This window comes from Neovison vison, chromosome 7, assembly GCF_020171115.1.
Source record: "Neovison vison isolate M4711 chromosome 7, ASM_NN_V1, whole genome shotgun sequence".
NCBI lineage: Eukaryota > Metazoa > Chordata > Mammalia > Carnivora > Mustelidae > Neogale > Neogale vison.
In genome coordinates this window covers 153,703,366-153,724,679 of record NC_058097.1, presented here as the reverse complement: position 1 = coordinate 153,724,679, position 21,314 = coordinate 153,703,366, and the positions used below count along the sequence as shown (strand labels likewise).

Below are 21,314 nucleotides of genomic sequence, written 5' to 3'. Positions count from 1 at the left end.
CAAGCCAGTGCCTTGTTACCCAACAGCTAGGAGGCAGGTGAGACCATGGAGGTTAATACATGGCAGTATTCAAGCATAATCTTTTACTGAGTAACACACCTCCATAATTTTTCTTTCTTTACTTCCCTTGGGAAAAATTTGCCCTTTTTAATCTCAGTCAGAGGCAGGACTGGAACATCTTGTATTTCCTACATGCACTTTTGTGCCATCATCTATCTTGTTCTGATGACGTGTTCTAGATGGGGAATTGCATGATGGTGGAAGCTCCACCATGGACCCTGACTGGCAGAATGGCAGAGCACAGCAAACTTCACACATGAGCCAACATGAGACCCTGCAGGGCAAATGAGAAACCCAGCTTGAAAAATTAAAGCACAGATATTTTGGTATTGTTTGTAACCCACAGAAATGTAAGGTAATTATGGCTTAGAAACTCCTTTTGAATCACTTATAGGTATGAGGCGGGAACTGAAAATCATGCAAGCAGAATTACTGAGCGATACTGAAGTAAGTTTTTCTTAATAATGAATAAACGTGTGATGCTTTTCAAGTGCAATCATAATCATCTAAATTTTGGACAAATTACATTCTGAAAGCTGGCATTTTTTAATCACCTTTGTCTTATGATCCTATCATCAAGTATCCTTCCTGCAGCCCCGCACCCAAACAACAGTAAGTTTTATGAAGGCAGGAAGGGAGTTTTCTATGTTGTTCCTTTGTGTCTCAGTTCTATTACAAGGTGCTGAACACAGGGAATGATTTTTCTTTTTATTAACATATAATGTATTATTCATTTCAGGGGTACAGGTCTGTGCTTCATCAGTCTTACACAGTTCACAGCACTCACCATAGCACAAACCCTCCCTATCCCTCCCGCCCCAGTCCCTTCCAGCAAACCTCAGTTTGCTTCCTGAGATTAAGAGTCTCTGATGGTTTGTCTCCCTGTTTCCATCTTATTTCATTTTTCCCTCCCTTCCCCTATGATCTTGTTTGATCTTGCTTGTTTCTCAAATTCCTCATGTCAGTGAGATCATATGATACTTGTCTTTACCTGACTGACTTATTTCACTTAGCATAATACCCTCTAGTTCCATTCATGTCGTCGCAAATGGCAAGATTTGGGGGTGTTTTGTTTTGTTTTGCTTTTGATGGCTGCATAGTAAGGAGTGATATTTGAATAGAAAAACACGCAGTTATACAGCTCTAGTATTTTAATTGCATTGAACTTGCTAACAATAATCATGGTTCTGTTCCACTGTTAGTCTTGCAGCCAACATAATTGCTGTGGTGCATGTGAATTCTGGTATGAACACTGGTATCGATTCCTGTGCAGAACATTAACAATTTTTTCCTGTCTTCTCTGTTTTGTTTTTAAAGTTTACCCAGATACTTCTCAATTCTTGTTGTTTACTCATTCTGTACCAGCGCAATTGAACCACATTACTTCCTGTGGCCTGTGTTTGGTTTTGTTTTGTTTTTCAGACTGAAAACAGTTAAAATTCATGGGCCCAAAGTGGGCGAGCTTTCATTTAGATTCTTTCCCAGCAGGAGATATAGGAAATGGACTGGGACACAAAGCTCAAAAGAGGACTTTTTTTTTTTTTTTCAAGGCAATTTTTTTTTCAATTTATTTATTTTTAGAAAAACAGTATTCATTATTTTTTCACCACACCCAGTGCTCCATGCAATCCGTGCCCTCTATAATACCCAAAAGAGGACTTTTTATTCCCTGATCCCCGAGAGCGTAGTAAACTGGAATGTAGATCACAGCAATGCGCTGAGCTCCAGAGAAAGACTTTGGGTGGTAGGAGAAGGTGGTTCATTCAGGTTTCCAACCACAAGCCCACGTTTCCCTGTACCGGCAAGCTCTGATTTCTTCACTGATTTCTGCCACCTGAATCTCGTGTCTTACAGGTTCCCAGGACATCCTCCAGAACCATCATCCTACCCTCCTACCCTTCCACCCGCTCATCTTCTCTTGGGTCTCCGTGTCCCTCCCACATTTTCCAGATGAATTTTTTGTTATCTCTTTCAGACAAGCTCAAAATCATCAGGTCCTCTGTGTACGTGTAATTTTCAAATTACAGACTGAGCCAAGGTTTTATAGCACAAAGCTACCCTATCTCAACTTACGCAGAAATGTGTAACAGGTACTGGGATTTGGGTTTTAGAAGTAAGGGAGTTCTGGAGAGCTGAAGAGAAGAGATCCTGATTAAAAAGTCAGCTTTTACACCCCGTACTGCCAAAAATCTCTTTCTTCACATTTCAGAAGCTCTTGCCCTCACAACACTTCTCACATGAAGTCTGAAGGGATAACTTAGGTGTTTGGGGCTAGGATATGAGGTCAAATCAGAGATTCAAAAGGAATAAAAGGATGGATATGGGATTTATAGGAGGCATGAGAAAGGAAGAAGTATTCGGAACTCATCTTCTTGGTCCTTGCAATCAGCTCACCTACCCTGTCCCTGTTCACACCCCATAAATATACACACACTTGGAGCCCTGCACTCCCCTCTAATTGTCAGCAAGATTTACAGAGCAAAAATAGACTATCCCAAAGTCAAATCTACTGTACATCTCTACCTTCGCCATGACATACGATATCATCCTTTCTCTTTTCTCACCTCTGATAATGAAAAAAGGGACAACCACTTTGAAAAACATGTGGCAGTTTGTTATGACATAAAATATGCATTAATTCTAAAAACCAGGAAATCAATTTACAGTATTCACTCAGAAGGGTTGATCGGTTTGGATTTTTCGAGAAGTCGACAGATTCCATCCAAGCCTGCATGAGGAACCACTGCAGAACCAATTCTGGAAGAAAGGGAGAACCTGCTTTTATTCATTCCTGAGGAATATCAGAGTCCATCAGCTCCCTGGGAAGAATGAGGCAAACCAGGAGACATCGAAGTTTGGTCTAGGACATTGCTGAGAAATCCCACAAAGTACTCTGGACTCTTCCCATATAGTCATGAACAATAATTGAGTAAAGCCAGGAAGACAGAAGGAGATTTCTAGAGAAAAAGAATTACTGCAGAAACAGGGGAGGATATTAACTTTTCATTAGTATATTCAGTTGAAGAGGCTATTATAATTATGAAATAAGACTGGGTAGCTATGAAAGCAATAAGAAAAAACTCTTATGATGCTAAAATATTTATTTTGCAATCAGATGAAATTCTTTAAAAAATCTGTAATTATGTAAGCAAGTTATTCTATTAGTTACGACAAAGCAAAGGCAGGGGTGCCTGGGTGTCTCAGTGGGTTAAAGCCTCTGCCTTGGGCTCAGGTCATGATCCCAAGGTCCTGGGATTGAGCCCCATTTGGGCTCTCTGCTCAGTGGGGAGCCTGCTTCCAACCCCCCCCACCTCATTGCATACTTGTGATCTCTATCTGTCGAATAAATAAATAAAAATCTTAAAAAAAAAAAACGAAAAGAATTTCTGTTTAAAAAAAAGACAAAGCAAAGGCAATAATTTTGAAAGTAAACTAATATGTGTTTTTTAAATAATTTATTTCCAAGTCACAGGTAAAGGGAATGCAAAAACTAACAGACATCATTCTAAATCACTGCTCATATGTTACAAAATAATAACAATTATTTAAAATATTCTGTTACTTAATTTTAATCATAACTCATCAAGTGATTTTCATTGTTTTTTTTTTAAATGAGAAAGCATATCTCATAAAATTTAGTTTATTTGATAAGGGCCAGTATGTGGCAACACCAGAATTATAATAAAATCCACCTGTGATATAGAGAAATACTGCATGATCTCACTTATATGCAGGATCTGCAACAGTTACACTGGGAAGTAGATATTAGAATGGTGGTGGTCCAGGCTGGGCAGAGAAGGAAATGGGGAGACACACACACACACACACACACACACACACACAGTGATAGCCATGTAGAGGTGATGCATATGTTTATTAGCCTGATTATGATGATCATTTCACAACATAAACATGTATTCAACCATCAAGTTGTATACCTTAAATATTTACAACTTTTATATAGCAAGGTTTTATATAGCAAAGCTGTTAAAAACCTGAAAATAAGTCTGCCTATAAGGGTGTGTGTGTATATCAAAAATAGAACTGGAATAATCTTGACAGTGGTGCCAAGGATCTGAAAAATGAGGGAAATTGAGGAAAGTATACAAGGCATGTCTCTATTATTTCTTACAAATGTTATGTGAAGTTACAGTTATCTTTTATTTTTTAAAAATGTAGACAATTTTGGAAATTCTTCTCTAGGGTGCAAGTTTTCCTTTGGTTTTGCATCCTCGGCTGAGTTTTGTTTCCAGGTGGCAGACAGGGCCTGGGCAGAAGCGTGAGTATTCAGAAACCTATTGGTTTTTCAAGAGACCTGGGCATGGGACTCAAGAAAGACAAGTGAAGAGAGGAAAGGCTGCAGAACTGGGCAGGGACCCTGTCATCAAGCCTGCTTGACACAGGTGAAGGGAGCACTGGGAATTTCTCCATAGGATCACAAACACACTGTGTATTTACAAGTAAAGAAGCAAATGGATTGGCTTTCCTAGATCCCTCTGGCTTTAAGATCATGGAGTCTCCTCATTTCCCTCTCCCTCCTGAGACAGGGCAGACCGGGATATCATCTGCTATCCCTAACTACTACAGAAGTGACCCAGATGCTGAACTATCAAAAGGAGCACTGCCTCGTGTACTTTGGACACGTCTAATTTCATAATTTTGCACACTTTCATTATTACGATCCTATCACATTTTCTGCTACTTCTAGAGGACATTTTTATATTCCTCAAATTATTCATTGTAGCGATGGGGTAGCAGGAAGGCAGAGATCAAAGAGAAAATTTAGAAGATCAATTTCCTCCAGTTTCCATGGATGAGTCCTGAGATATAGAGGAGCTGTGTGTGCACGCACGCACACACACACACACACACACACACACACACACAGTGTACACACACAGATTCTAGAAATACTCACCTTGGAATCCTTTGCATCATCAAAGGTCATCCAAAGATGAGGCCCATAGGGTTCTGGGGACAAGCAGGAGTGAGAGCAGATACTGTTTAACCAGACAGCCCACTTTTTTTCTCCTAGCTCTGAATATAATTAGAGTTGAGAATAAAAATGCTGAAAGACACAGGGATGTCTTTTATGAACAAGCCCCAAATGAACATCCATTATAGTGATAACATGGCTCCAATCTCACTGAAGGAGGAGAGCAAGATTTTCCTCTACCTTCCTGAGAACTTCCAAGTCACTGCAAAAGGAAAGCTGATCACGCAAGCAAAACACTTTCCTACACCACTGTTAAGAACACCCACGATCATACCTCTCTTACTGTATCACTGTGAATAATAACCTTTTAAAGCTGGGCAAACTGCCCAAATCGAAATTCAATTTCAATGAAATAGAATTACTGCAGAAAAATTAAAAAAAAAAAAAAAAAAAAGACCAGGCAGCTATAGAAAAACATTAGCTAAAATTTAAAGAAAATTGTAATTCTTTAACCCAGTTATTTTATTTCTTAACACAAAACAAGAGTACCAAGGGTCTTAACACAAAACAAGAATGTAAGAATTTATATTCTTAATGTAAGAATACATTAAGCTAATATGTATTCTTGAAATCACTTATTTTAGTCAGAATGAGAGGGGGCAAAAAATAGACACCTACTAGATCCCTTCTTATGTGCTAGAAAACATTCTGTTGGTTAATTTTCACAATTCTACATCAGGTACATTTTTTTTTCTTTCTTTTCTATTTCCTTCTTCCTTTCTTTTTTTTAACAAATGAGAAAACTGAATCCCATAGAATTTCATGAGACACTGACACAGCTTTTATTTTTTAGTAGCAAATATTTATTAATGAATCAAGATACTCAGGGGTACATGGTGGCTTAGTAGGTTAAGCATCTGCCTTCAGCTCAGGTCACAATCTTGGAGTCCTGGGGTGGAGCCTCATGTCAGCTCCCTGGTCAGTGAGGAGTCTGCTTCTCTCCCTCCCTCTGCCCATCCTCCTGTTCTCTCTTTCTCTCTCTTGCTCTTGTTCACAAAACTAAATCTTCTAAAAAATAAAAAATAAAAACACTTAGATGTTTATAATGACATTTATTTTCTTACAGTAATCCTAAATATGCTGCAGTTTTCTTTTTTGTTTTTTTTTTTTTTTAAAGATTTTATTTATTTATTTGACAGAGAGAAATCACAAGTAGATGGAGAGGCAGGCAGAGAGAGAGAGAGGGAAGCAGGCTCCCCGCTGAGCAGAGAGCCCGATGCGGGACTCGATCCCAGGACCCCGAGATCATGACCTGAGCCGAAGGCAGCGGCTTAACCCACTGAGCCACCCAGGCGCCCCCTAAATATGCTGCAGTTTTCACACCAAGATGATTTTAAGAAAATAAACACAGCATTCATGTACATTATCCAAGGTTCCATTGAATTGTGTGGAGAGACAGGACAGGAACCCAGACACTCTGGACACAAAACTATGACTCTTAGTTATTAATTTTGATATCTTCTCCTGAATTAAGGGTGTTCAAATGGAGGGGAAGGAAGGCAGCAAGGAAAAGATGGTGAGAATGGTTCAGATAAGCTTGAAGCATCAGCTGCACCCAAGGCAACAGGCACTACAAGGAAATTAGCAGGGGTGTAAGAAGGTTCAAGAGCTTGGTGAGCACAGACTACAGGTGTCACAGACTACATGTGTCATTACATTTTACAGGGTTGGAAAACGGAAAAGCTTCCTGAGAAAAGGAACATGAAGAGAATTTATAGATGAGAAACCCTTGGTTTGTGACACTCAAAAATGAGACAGTGCCAGCCTCATAGTCTAGGAAAGCTCCAACACAGTGGAGAGGGACAAACAGGGCCAGGATTAAGATGAAGGGATCAGAGAAGGATGACTCCTCAAAAGCATTATATTCAAGTTGATGTGGCACCTTTTAATGCAGTAATCACATGTGGTAGAAACACAGAATGATGATGTTGATCATTTTAATCATGTCTATCATGAAATTTCACATTGGGTTCTGGGCATTTTCCTTCCTATACCTCCAGGATCTACCTCCCAGTAATGTTTCCCAAAACCCAATAACCAGGGAGCCCAGGACAAATTAATTGTTATTATATGCATTATTCGGTTTCCAACAGCGCATACATCTCATTTCTCTTTTATCTGTAGAAACGGGGAGTATATGTTGTATTTTGGAGATGATTTGGAGTCATGTGAGCTGCAGAAAAATTGGGGCTGGGTGAAAGACATGACATAGCTTTATTCGTGACACTGTGAGAGGGATTTTGGGAATAACTTGAGTGAGAACTCGGAAGAATTCTGTTCTGTTCTTGTTCTTCTCAGAGGCAGAATATGCATGTATGTGTTAGAAAGGAAAACATGGGTATTGGAACATGAGACCTACTAGGAATGAAAAATTCTGAAAGGTGATGAGAACAAGGTGGCTTGATGACACTGATTTCTCTTCACCTCAGTAGCACTACATATTGTCAGCTCTCAAATAATAAAAAAAATATATAATCAAGACAAGCAAAGGAGGCAGCCCTGAAATCTCTTTCCCCTAAAGTATAGGGGAAGGACTGGGGACTATGGGGAGGTAGTGAACTGGTGAAGGAGATTATGCCCCAGACACCTGGCCACTCCCCATCAAATATTACCATATCATCATGTGATGTCCTTTGTGTTCACTCTCCATAACTAGAAATTGTACCCTTTTCTCCTTTAGGCCCCTGCCCACAAGACTCCCACAGCCACTTACCATGCTCTAGCAATCCTCACCTATAAACATTTGCATTATCTCTTTCAGATCAGGAATTCTGGACACTTTCTTTTGTTCCTTGAGAAAAGCTTTTTGTTTCTTCAGAGACAAGTTCTTACTCCTAAAGATGATAAAAATTGAAACCCACACTTCTGAATTTTTGTCCTTCCAAAATGACTGACTTCCTATTCACCCCACTGAAGAGTTTGAACCCTCCTCTCCAGAGACCCTGAGAAAGAGGACAGCAGACTCCTGATCTTGGAGCCAGAAGAAATGTGTTCATGTCTACATTCCCAGTCTCCCTTTGTGTGACCTTAGGAAAGTCTTGAGGTCTCAGAGACAGAGTTTCTTCCTTCAAAAATTAAATCAACCTCTCCCTCTTGATCTCCTAGAAAAACTAATGATGGCCTGAATTTCATGTGTTAGAAAAAAGCTTGATGCTGTGAGGTAGGTGTGCAAATTTAGACACAAGGATGTTGCCTTTCCATTCTGGCTTCTAAAGTATGTGACCAAGATGGATCACTTGTGTGTACTAAAGCCAAAATATTCCCTGAGATTCAAGTCTGTTTTTGGAGATCTAAACAGAGCCATATAGAAGGTCTCTTCAATTCCCAGGGCAGAAGTTTAAATATAAGGAAATTTTCTCCAATTCCAGGTGCTTGGCAGGTGAAGCAGACATAAACTTACCACGATAAGCCAAACAGCTATGAAATAAAAGTACCTGAGTTAGATACGGGCATACATACAGGTGGATAAAATTTAAGTGGTATGCCACCTCTTACCCCCTATACTGCTACTGACCCACACTGTGATTTCCCACTACCCACATTCCCTCCTATAGTACCTGGTCCATTCTCAATAGTTACAGAACACTCAAACCACGATTTGTGAACAGAAATTTGGCATATAGCAGCGCCTGGGTGGCTCAGTGGGTTAAAGCCTCTGCCTTTGGCTCAGGTCATGATCCCAGGGTTCTGGGATCAAGCCCCGCATCGGGCTTTCTGCTCAGCAGGGAGCCTGCTTCCTCCTCTCTCTCTGCCTGTTTCTCTGCCTACTTGTGACCTTCATCTGTCAAATAAATAAATACAATCTTTAAAAAAAAAGAAAAGAAAGAAAGAAAGAAATTTGGCATATAACTACACCCAAATTGTCTTGCCCTGAGAGATGTTTTATTCTAACTGATCATCACAAAACTCTAATGACTTTAAACCTCTTTTTACTGCACGAAAGGACCATCTCTGATTCCCCCCACATACCTTTCCATGACGGAATGCACATCCTAGGGAGAAAAGGAAAGACGTGAGTCAAGAGGTAATGGAAACTTCCCCTTACAAAGCTTCATCACATCCTCACCAACCCCATGGTAGGAGTAAAGATGGTCCCAATGTGAGAGCAAATAAGTAAAAATAAGATCCAGGCTAATCATTCCAGAAGACTCATTTGAGGTTTTCAGATTTCCTAAAAAGTAGAAACAGCTTTGAGCCTTGCAGAATTATAGCATGAAGCTTCTAGTATTTGGAAATGAGACTTATTTATGAGGAAAACAACAGTTCTATAATTTTTTCCTAAATGCATGAGATGGTTTGAATAATGCAATGCTTCTTTCATTTACTCAGTAGAAATGTAAAGTGATACACTATTATTTGCCAAACATCAGGACAGCCTTTGGAGACCCAAAGATGAGTAAAAAAAGAAAAGAAAAGAGTAAATAATTGTAGTATCCCTCAAGAAGTTTACATGGCTTTACAGAGGATACAAGCAAATATATTGTTAGGTGTTTCTCAATTTTCAATTATCTCCTCATTTTACACACTATCTACAGTTGACCTTGTCCAGTCTCTTAAATTCAACACACACATATGTGCACTTATTTCCAACTCTTTGCATGTCTCTTAGATACTTGTTAACATAGGCAGTAGTAAAAAAGCCACAGGAACTAGTAGGTTAGGATGTCTAATATGTAACTTACCACTCACCCACCAAATCATCTCCTCTCTTATACTCCATTGTTCATAATGTTACCAATATCCACTCAACCACTGTCCTAAAATTACAATTTTTACCTGCACTTCAGTCTCTACTGAGCAATTTAATCCACGTTCTTTTTTTTGTTATTGTTTTAATTTTTTGAAGTTTTTATTTAAAATTCCAGTTAGTTAACAATGTAATATTAGTTCAGTTTAGTGCACATTCTTAACAGTTTTTAGCTATCTGATTTCCTTTATCCTCACAGGTATTGTTTTGGTTGTTTGAACATGTATCTACCAATATATTTGGTTTCCTTTACCTCAGCCTTACTTCTTTCATGTCACCAAAAATAGGCCAACAGGTGGGTCAATAAGTGAAAAAAAAAAATTGCTCTCTGTATTAGGGCTTTTATGTTGTATATGCCAAAAAAGAAAACCAGATTAAGTGGAGAAAAGGATTTGGGAGGGCAGTTATAACTTTAATCAAAGATGAATTTTGAACCTCAAACCCTATCATCAGGATCTGGTCTATGTCCTCCAAATTTTATTTATTCCCTCTATATTGACTCTCCGTCCATGAAGGAAACTTGAATCTCCTGATATAAACTCCAGAAGAAAAGAGAACTTCTCTTCCCAGTTAAAAACAGTAACAATAAACAATAAGAATAAAAACAACAATAAGACACAAACAGAAAACAAAAACCAAAAAACTCTTACGCCTGCATGCCATTGCTCTGCATTGATTAGGTACCCATATTAAATTATGCCTGTGTTGGAGCTGGAAGGAAATGAAGTAATGTTGGAGGTGAGTTTCTATAGCTTACTGAAATTAATTTAGTATTAATCTGAAGTAGACCACGAGAGAGTAAGATGCATACTGTAATCACTAGAACCACCACTAGGGAAGGAAAAAAAAATGAAAAAACAAACAAACAACAACAACAAAAACCCCCACAGAAATAGGAAAACTTAACATTTTATACTCAAGCAAAGCAAGTTAAGGAGAAAGGATAGTGGAAGCTACAGGTGACACATGGGAAAAAAAAAAACAGCAATATGAAACATGTAAATACAGCTACATCAACATTAGCACTAAATGTTACTGTCTTAACACCCCCATTTAAAGGCAATGATTGTCGGACTGGATAAAAAGCAAGATTTAACTATTGCAATCTGTAAGAGATGATTTTGAATCCAAAGACACAAATATGGCCAAACTAAAAAGATAAAAAAATATACACGATACAAGCAGTAATCATAAAATAGCTCAAGTGCCTATATTAATATTACAGAAAATAGACTTTAAGACAATAAATATTATGAGAGAATGAGACCATAATTTCAGAATGATAAAAGGTTCAGTAAATCAAGAAGGGATGTTAACAATTACAAATGTAAATATATACAACAGTAGAGCTTCAAAATACACAAAGCAAAATCGAAAGGATTAAAAAGAAAAATAGAAAACTCAGTAGTTGTAGATTTCAATAGCTCACTCGAAATAATTGACAGAACCGTGTGTATGAAAATCATCAAAGATACAGAAGACATGGATGATAGTATTAACTAATTTGACCTAACAGAGATTTATAGACTATTTAATCTAACAAATACAGAATACACATTCTTCTCAATTCACATAGGAAAATTTTCTGGACATATAATATTTTAGTCCATAAAACAAATATCAACATATTTAAATACTGAAAAAATATGTGTTTTCAGATTATGAAGAAATTATATTTGAAATACACATTAGAAGAAAAAGTAAGAAATCAAGTATTGTTAAATTGAACTGTACACTTTATAGGTATTTAACCAAAGAATACAAAAATACTAATTCAGGGTGCCTGGGTGGTTCAGTGAGTTAAGCCCACTGCCTTCAGCTCAGGTCATGATCTCAGGGTTCTGGGATGGAGTACCTCATTGGGCTCTCTGCTCAGCAGGGAGCCTGCTTCCCTTCCTCTCTCTCTGCCTGCCTCTCTGCCTACTTGTGATCTCTCTCTGTCAAATAAATAAATAAAATCTTAAAAAAAAAATACTAATTCAAAGGGATACATGCACCCCAATGTTTCCAGCAGTATTATCTACAATGTCCAAATTATGGAAATGGCACAAGTGTCCATCAACTGACAACTGATAAAGAAGATGTGTTGTATATATATTATAATATATAATAATTTATTTATATATTTTATATATATGAGAATGTGGTATATATTTGTGTGGGGGATATGCATAGATAGGTAGATGATAGATGATAGATAGATAGATAAAGATACATACGCCATGGAATATTACTTAGCTATAGAAAAGAATGAAATCTTGTCATTTGCAGCAACATGAATGGAACTAGAGAGTATTATGCTGAGTGAAATAAATCAGTCAGAGAAAGACAAGTATCATATGATTTCACTCATTTGTCAAATTTAAAAAACACAACAAATGAGGAAAGGGAGAGAGAGAGAGAGAGACAAACCAAGAAAGAGACACTTAACCACAGACTGATGGTCAGCAGAAGGGAGGTGGGTGGGGGATGGGTTAAATAAGTGATGGGGATTCAGAAGGGCACTTGTGATGAGCACCTGGTAATGTATGGAAGTGCTGAATCACTATATTGTATATCTGATATTACACTATATGTTAATTAACTGGAATTTAAATAAGTAAATAAATAATAATAAAATTTAAAAATATATGGAATATATCTAAATCATTGCATTTATATCACTAAATACTATATCAGAAATGATGGTCTCAAATAAGTAATCAAAGTTTTCTCTCTAAGAATCTAGGGAAAAAATGGCAAACTAATCCTAATATACACACACACTTTTGTTCATATGTGTACACACTCATGTTCATGTATGCATACAATCTCATGTTCGTACATCCATATACACATTCACTCACAAAGTAAACAATAAAGATGAGACCAGACACAAATGAAATAGAAATGTTAAAAAAAAAAAAAAAAAAAAAAGCAGGGTGCTTGGGAGGCTCAGTTGGCCTTTGGCTGAGGTGGTGATCTCAAGGCTCTGGGATCGAGCCCCTGTTGGTCTCCCTGCTCAGTGAGGAATTTACTTCTCCCTCTCCCTCTGCCCCTCACCCCACTCATGCTCTCTCTCTCCCTCTCAAATAAATAAAGTCTTCAAGAAAAAAAAAAAGAAAAAAAGATTTAAAAAGTCAATGAAATAATAAAGTTTATTCTTGAAGAAAATTTTTTAAAAAATTGACCAAAGACAACTAAACTGTCCGAAAAAAAGCACATCATCAAAATCAGGACTAAAAGAGGGGACATTGGTGTGTGTGCTGCAGAAACCAGAGGGATTTTAAGAGATTATTATGACTACCTTTATGTCTCCAGATCAGGCAACTTTAGAGTGAACAAATCCCTACAAAGACATTTATTATCAAAATCTGACTTAATAATGGTAAAAAATATAAGTAATCCTAATACATATTTTTAAATATGGTTTTAACCCTTTTGAAAAAGAAATAGGATGAGATGGCTTCACTGGTGAATTCAATTGAATATTTAAAGACAAAATAATACTAGTACTTCACACTTTTTTGTTTTTCAGGAAATGGAAAAAAAGGGAGAAAAATCTTAGTTTATTCTATGAGGGGAAAAAATAGGGTCTTAGAATGTGACATTCACTTGTTTTTGATCAAGCTGATTCATGAAGAGGTACCTGAGAAGTCCTTAGCACTAGATCACTGAACACAGAGGCCTCTAGACTATCCCTGGATACCATGCAAATTCAGCCTGTCAGATTTCTACACTGCATTTGATAAATAAATATGAGACTGTCCCTTGTTCTTTATTCCTATAACCTCTGTCACAGATACAGGAAAGGAGATACTGCAAGGCCAAACGAACCTTAGTGTCATCATCAGGAAGAGCAAAGAAATGGGAGAGAAGGAAACTCGGTCTTCATTTTTTCTCAAATCTCAGATGCTGGGGCTTCTTCTTGAGTCTTACCTGCAGCATGTCTACTGTTGACCCCTGAAGCCGATGCTCTATTTCTGAAATCAGGTCTTCCATTATCTGGCTGTGCTTGTCCACCTCATCCTCCACTGAGAAAAAGAGTTGAGCATAGTTTCCTCCTCGCTGAACAGCATCTGCATTATATGTGTCTCCTCATGCTCCAGCAGAGTCCTCAGTTTTTCAAACATTGCCTGGATACACCTTTTCTCATTTTGCACATGATTCTTCAGGAATGAGAAAGAGAGAGTGGTAGTCAGGCTATCAGCCAGAGACCGGGAGCCAGAAAGAGAACTATTTTCTTTGGAAACTTCTTACTGGGAAATGAGAGAGAAGCAAGGGAGGAATTCTTGGGGATCCTGACTTTTCCCATTATTTTTTCTCCATCACATTCCAAAATAATGGCCTCAAGTTTCCATTATTGAGGCTAACCTGAGCCCAAAGAAGATCCTTGGGTGTGGCTCTGCTTTCACACAGCTGTCCAGGACAACCAAGTTCTCTTTGCTTTACTCCTGATTCCATCCCCTCATCCTCAGCTGAAAGTTGAACAATACAGACAGAACCCTGAGTCATTGCTTACAGTCTTCCCCCAGGAGGGTCAAAGACTCAAAATCACAACAGGAATTTAACACAGAACTCACTAGTCATCCTCTATGTGAATACCTCTCTTTAAATGTCTGTGTTCATTTATAACATGTTCATTTTTCAGCCCCCGCCTTTATCAGGGAAAAGAGAAGTGACTAACCAAATGACTTTTGGACATACTGACTCAGGAAACAAAAAGGAAGGGAGCTCCTTGTGACTAACACCCAAGGTCCTGTCTATATTTTTGTCTCAGGAAGGATCTCTCCCTACCTCCCAGGAGGTTCTCTGTTCGCTGAGGTTAGCGTTCAACATCTCTGCTTCCTGCTGCTCCTTTCTCACCTTCTGCAGAGCTGTCTGGAGCTTCTCCTATGGAGAGGAATCACCAGAGTCAAGCTGTCAGATTTCTAAGTATCAGCATAGAGGATCAATGGAGAAAATATTAGGCCAATGTCCAAAGAGACTAGAGTTTACAGAATCAGTGAGAACAGCAATTACAAACCATGACTTAGAAGAAAACTTGACGTGATAAATGTGTTCTTTAAGACCCAGGTGATGAGCACTGGGTGTTATTTGCAACTAATGAATCACTAACACTACATCAAAAACTAATGATGTACTTACTATATGTTGGCTAACTAAACATAGTAATTAAAAAAATATTTTCAGCATCTACAGAAATAATTACTTTTTTATATATAAATGTATCAATTATATTAACAAAATTGCATTCTATCAGAAAACTATATTAAAAGATTTTCCAGTATTTAATTATTGTGTTTAAAAAAATAAACCAAAATTAATCAAGAGGGAAAAAAAAGACCCAGGTGATAGACATCACCAACCCTCATCAAAAAGAGGGGATGATTCTGTTTGTATCGGGGCAACTATTAGAACAAACCAAGCCCTCCAGCAAAGAAAGAACTTACATCTCCTTCTACCTTCCTGTTCAACTCAGTGATGAGGGTCTCTCTTGGGCACTACATATTCGCCCGTCTAGCACAAGGTACAAAAGTATCTACTTTTGACTAAATCTGTACCATAGGTTTATCCTTTTGTAATTTAATAGAATGCACAAAAATGTCCTTTGGACAAAAAAAAAAATTTTTTTTTAAATGTTCATCAGGCCTTTAGAAGGTGAGAATAAAAAGACAAGACATCAGAGGCCTCAGGTCTATAATGGCAAGGTAATGAAAGTTGAATGCAAAGTGGAGATTTCTCATCAAGTTCTATTTTCTGCCCTATATTCCCTCTATCCTGGTCTCTTACCTGGTACTCTTGGACAGCCTCTTCCATGGGGACCGTTTGGTGACCACGGTGCTCCTGAGACCGCTCGCAAACCCAGCAAAGGACCTTCCCATCCTTCTTACAGAAGAGCAAGAGTTTCTCTTCATGGCGTTCACAGAGATTTCTCTTTTGCCCTTCCTCAGAGCTCACCTTGACTTCTCGGAACCTCTCCACTATGTTGGCCACATGCCAGTTAGGCCGCAGCTCCTTAGCACAGTAATGGAATTGGCACACAGGGCAACTGGTGCTCTTCTCTTCCTGGCTTGTCTTGGACTCCTTGTTTGCTGCAGTAATGCAGGTTTTGCAGAAGCTGTGGCCACAGCCTAGGCTCAGGGGTTCCTTCAGGAGGTCCAGGCAGATGGGGCAGGTCACCTCCTCCTTTATGTCAGTCAGGAGTTTAGAAGCCATAGTAGCTGCTCCCTTGCTCCTATCTCTCCTGACCTCAGTGGTTCCTCTTGATCACAGATCCCTGCATGATTGGGAAGGTTAAAAGGGGGCAGAGTTGGAAAGGTAAGAATAAAATTACACTAATTGTGTAGAAATTAAGGACAAGCCCAAATCATAATATTGAAGGACAAGAAAGAAAAGGTAGAGAAGGGAGGAGTAGGGGACCCCATTTCAACCAGTCCCCTGAATTTAGCTGGATATCTACCAAACCATTCTGAACACCTGCAAAATCAGCCTGAGATGTAAGAATGTACTGGGATCTCTGCAAGCAGAAAAGCAGGGCCTGTCACAAGGTGGGAAGGGCAGAGTCATGACTTGTGACTCTGTGGGAAGATATCAGAAGATAAAGCAGAAGGGGGCAGGAACCACCATAAGCTGGCTTCTGGAAAGAGATATAATACTGGAGCACAAAAGCATAGTGCGCCAGGGTCAGCAAAAACTTTCAGAGCAGTAGCAGCTCAGAAGGGGCTTTAGAGCAGTGTCCAGACATGATCCAGGAGCAGAGGGTGCATGCACAAGCTCACAGCTCCTTGGCATTTTAGAAGCACAAAGGCAGGGACATGCGGGGGCCCCTAGGATGACCTCTGGGAGAGTCACTGTGGACATGCACCTCAGGAGGCTGCAGTTCTCAGCAGCACATACAGAAACAGAGACTCTGTCCTGGAGGGCTTCGTGAAGAGCAGACTGCTATTTCTCTGTTCTAGGACAGAGGTTTGGATGCAGCCACTTTTTGCTCTGACCCTCTGAAGAGGTAGAGAAAGCCATCAGAGAACAAAAGCTCAAATAAAAACAAAAGCTCCAGTGAGTCCATCCCGTCCGGGGCAGCACAACTCCTCCTAAGCAGGGTTGCCTGAGAAACAGCATGGCAGGACCCTCCCCCCAGAAGACAGGATGGAAGAACAAAGGGACAACAACACTATGGATCTCATAAGATTGTAAAATCCCAATATCAGGGGAAAATATATTAAGCTCCAGGCATTGCCTCAAAGCTTATTTATTTTTCAAATACAACTCTCTATTTTTTGTTATTCTTTCTCTTACACTTGTTTTTTCTTTTTACCTTTTTTTCATTTCAACCACATCTTTAATACAACAACTTATATTTCATAGCAGTTACTTTTTAAAAAGATTTTACTTATTCTTTTAACAGAAATAGCACAAGTAGGCAGAGTAGCAGGCAGAGGGAGAGGGAGAAACAGGCCTCCTGCTGAGCAGGTAGCCTGACATGGGACTTAATCCCAGGACCCTGGGATCACAACCTGAGTTGAAGGCAGAAGCTTAGCTGACTGAGCCACCTCGGCACCCCTCATAGTAGCTTTTTAACCTGTACTTGTTCACACCTATATTTTTTTATATGCTTCATTGTAGTCCTTTTTTTTCCCCTATTCAATATGACATATATATATATATATATACATACACAAAAGTTATACTTTCCCTGTAATTTTGAGAAGTAGTGTCTTCTAAAAAACAGACCAAAATATGCCCAGGAACAAATGAAACACCCTACTTTGTCCACACTGAGCGATTATAGACCTCCTTCCCTTCACCCTACTTTAAAAAAAAAATTAATGTTTAAAAAAAATTTAATTTTATAAATTTTATTATTGTGTCTCATTTTGGCTTTGTTTATTTGGTGGTGGCTCCCAACTGCTCTGGAGCTTCCTAGGGTGCATCTTTCTAGGGTCATGGTTGGTATTTTGGATTCTGTACATTCCCTCAACCATCCCTCAACAGAATGAGTATGAGGAGGAACTCCCAACAAAGAAAAGAAACAGAGACAATGTTCCCTGCCACATATCTAATGAATATGGATATAAGCAAGATGCCAGAGATAGACTTCAGGGTAGCAATCATGAAGTCAATAGCTAAGCTTAAAAAAAAGTATTAATGAAAATACAGAATCTCTAAGGGCAGAAATGAGATCTGATCAGGCTGAACTTAAAAATACTATGAATGAGGTGCAGTGAAAACTGGATTTTCTAACAGCCAAGGAAAATGAGTCAGAAGAATGAATTACTAATCTAGAAAATAGACTGATAGGAAGGAAGGAAGCCAAGGAGGATAGGAATAGGCAGCTGGAAGCCCATGAGAACTGACTTAGAGAGATGAAGGATGCCATAAATGTTCCAGTGTCAGAATTACTGGTATCCCTGAGGAGGTGGAGAAAGAGAGAGGACTAGTAGGTGTATTTGACCAAATCATAGCTGAGAACTTCCCTAATCTAGGGAAGGAGATAAGCATCCATGTCTAAGAGGCAGAGAGGACCCCTTCCAAGATCAGTAATACCAAGACCCAGTCATGTAATAGTGGAACTTGCAAAGGAAGCTATGCTGAGAGCCCCTAGGGAAAGAGATTTCTTATGTATGGAGGGAGGAATATCAGAGTAACCTTAGACCTGTCCACAGAGACCTGGCAGGCCAGAAAGGGCTGGCAAGACATATTCATGTTACGAAGTGAGATGAACATACACCCAAGAATATTTTATCCAGCAAGGCTGTCATTCAGAATGGATGGAGAGACAAAGGGCTTCCAGGACCAGCTGAACATGAAAGAATATGTGAAACATGTAAGAATATGACCACCAAGTCAGCCCTGCAAGAAATATTAAGGGGGATTCTATAAAAGAAGACCCCAAGAGTAATATAGATCAGAAATTTACAGAGTCAATCTGTAGGAACAAGGACTTTAGAAGCAGTATAATGGCACTAAATTCGTATCTTTCAATAGTTACTCTCAATGTGAATGGCCTAAATGCTCCAATGAAATGGCACAGGATTTCAGATTGAGAAAAAGACAGTACCCACCAATATGCCCTCTACAAGAGGCTCACTTTGAGCCTAAAGACACCCCCAGATTGAAAGTGAGGTGATGGAGAACCATTTATCATGCCAAGAGACCTCAAAAGAAAGCTGGAGTAGCAATTCTCATATCAGACAAACTAGACTTTAAACCAAAGACTGTAGTAAGAGATGTAAAGGGACACTGTATCATACTTAAAGGGTCTATCCAACAAGAAGATCTAACAACTGTAAATATCTATGCCCCCAAGTGGGAGCAGCCAACTACATAAACCAGCTATTAGACAAAATAAAGAATCATATTGATAATAACACATTAATAGTAGGAGACCTCAACACTCCACTCTCAGCAACGGACAGATTATCTAAGCAGAAAATCAATAAAAAAACAAGACCTTTGAATGACACATTGGATCAGATGGACTTCATAGATAATTACAGAACATCCCACCCTAAAAAACAGAACACTCATTCTTCCTGAGTGCACATGGAACTTTCTCCAGAATAGACCACACACTGGGTCACAAATCAGGTCTCAACTGATACCAAAAGATTGAGATTATTCCCTGCATGTTATCAGACCACAACGCTTTGAAACCTGAACTCAATCACAAGAAAAGAAAAAAAAAAAAAAATGGAAGGAATTCAAACTTTTGGAAGCTAAAGAACATTCTGCTAAAGAATGACTGGGTCAACTAGGCAATTAAAGAACAATTCATGGAATATAATGAGAATGAATACACATCAGTCCAAAACCTATGGGATACTGTAAGGTGGTCCTAAGGGGGAAATACATAGGCATCCAAACCTCTCTCATAAAATTAGAAAAACAAATGCACAAGCTAACCTTACACCTAAAGGACCTGGAGAAAGAACAGCAAATAAAACCTAAATCAAGCAAGAGAAGAGAAATAATAAAGATTGGAGCAGAGATCAATGAAATAGAAACAAGATGAACAGTAAAACAGATCAACAAAACTAGAAGCTGGTTCTTTGAAAGAATTAATAAGATCAGAAACCTCTGATAAGATTTATCCAAAAGAAAAGAGAAAGGACCCAAATTCATAAAATCATAAATGAAAGGGGAGAGATCATGACCAACACCAAGGAAATAGAAACAATTACTAGAAATTATTATCAGCAACTATATACCAACAAATTAAGCAACCTGGAAGAAATGGATGCCTTCCTGGAAACTTAAAACCACCAAGACTGAAACAGGAAGAAATAGATAATCTGAACAGTCCAATAACCAGTAATGAAATTGAAGCAGTAATCAAAGACTTCCCAAAAAACAAGAGTCCAGAACCAGGTGGTTTCTCAGGGATATTCTACCAAACATTTAAAGAAAAAAAAGTACCTATTCTACTGAACCTGCTTCAAAAAATAGAAACAGATGGAAAACTTCCAAACTCATCCTATGAGGCCAGCATTACCCTGAATCCAAAACCAGACAAAGACCCCACCAAAAAGAATTACAGACTAATATTCCTGATGAACATGAATTCCAAAATACTCCACAAGATCCTAGCCAATAGGATCCAACAGTACATTGAAAGGATTAATCACTATGACCAAGTGGGGTTTATTTCTGGGAGGCAAGGATAGTTCAACATTCACATATGAATCAACATGATAGAGTACGTTAATAAAAGAAAAGGTAAGAAAAATATGATCTTAATTGATGCAGAAAAAGCATTTGACAAAATACAACATCCTTTCCTGATTAACACTCTTCAGAGTGTAGGGATAGAGGGAATATTCCTCAATACCATAAAAACCATCTATGAAAAGCCCACAACAAGTACCATCCTCAATGGGGAAAAACTGAGAGCTTTTCCCCTAAGGTTAGGAACATGGCAGGGCTATTCACTATCACCACTGCTATTCAACATAGTACTACAAGCTCTAGTATCAGCAATCAGACAACAAAAAGGAAAAAAAGGCATTCAAATTGACAAAGAAGTCAAACTCACTCTCTTCACAGATGACAGGGTATTTTATGTGGAAAACCCAAAAAATACTCTACCCTCAAATTACTAAAACTCATAGAGCAATTTAGTAATGTGGCAGGATACAAAATCAATGCACAGAAATCAATTGTTTTTCTATACACTAACAGTGTAACTGTAGAAAGAAATTTATTCCATTTGTAACAGCACAAAACCCAAAACAAAACAAAAAACAAACAAACAACAATGTAAGATACCCAGGAATAAACCTAACCAAAGAGGTAAAGGATCTATATCTAGAAATTACAGAACACTTACAAAAGAAATTGAGGAAGACACAAACGAGAAAAAGACACAAATGAGAAGACACAGATGATAAAACATTCCATGCTCATGATTGGAAGAATAAACATTGTTAAAATGTCATCCTACCCATAGGAATCAACACTTCAATGCCATCCCTATTAAAATACCATTGACATTTTTCAAGAACCTGGAACAAACAATCCTAAAATTTGTAT

The 21,314-nt window shown here is 38.5% G+C and overlaps 1 protein-coding gene across 1 annotated transcript in view; it reads right to left on the bottom strand.

Annotated features, from left to right (window-relative positions):
* LOC122913544 (E3 ubiquitin-protein ligase TRIM22-like) overlaps nt 1-16,176 on the bottom strand; it is a 30,552-nt gene extending 14,376 nt beyond the window's left edge. Inside the window, 9 exon segments of the mRNA XM_044260234.1 lie at nt 2,134-2,192; nt 4,979-5,031; nt 6,612-6,626; nt 7,781-7,890; nt 9,026-9,048; nt 13,722-13,816; nt 13,819-13,951; nt 14,580-14,675; nt 15,576-16,176. Coding sequence (XP_044116169.1) covers nt 2,134-2,192; nt 4,979-5,031; nt 6,612-6,626; nt 7,781-7,890; nt 9,026-9,048; nt 13,722-13,816; nt 13,819-13,951; nt 14,580-14,675; nt 15,576-16,001 — 1,010 coding nt within the window. The 5' untranslated portion in view covers nt 16,002-16,176.
* Nucleotides 16,177-21,314: the final 5,138 nt, after the last annotated feature.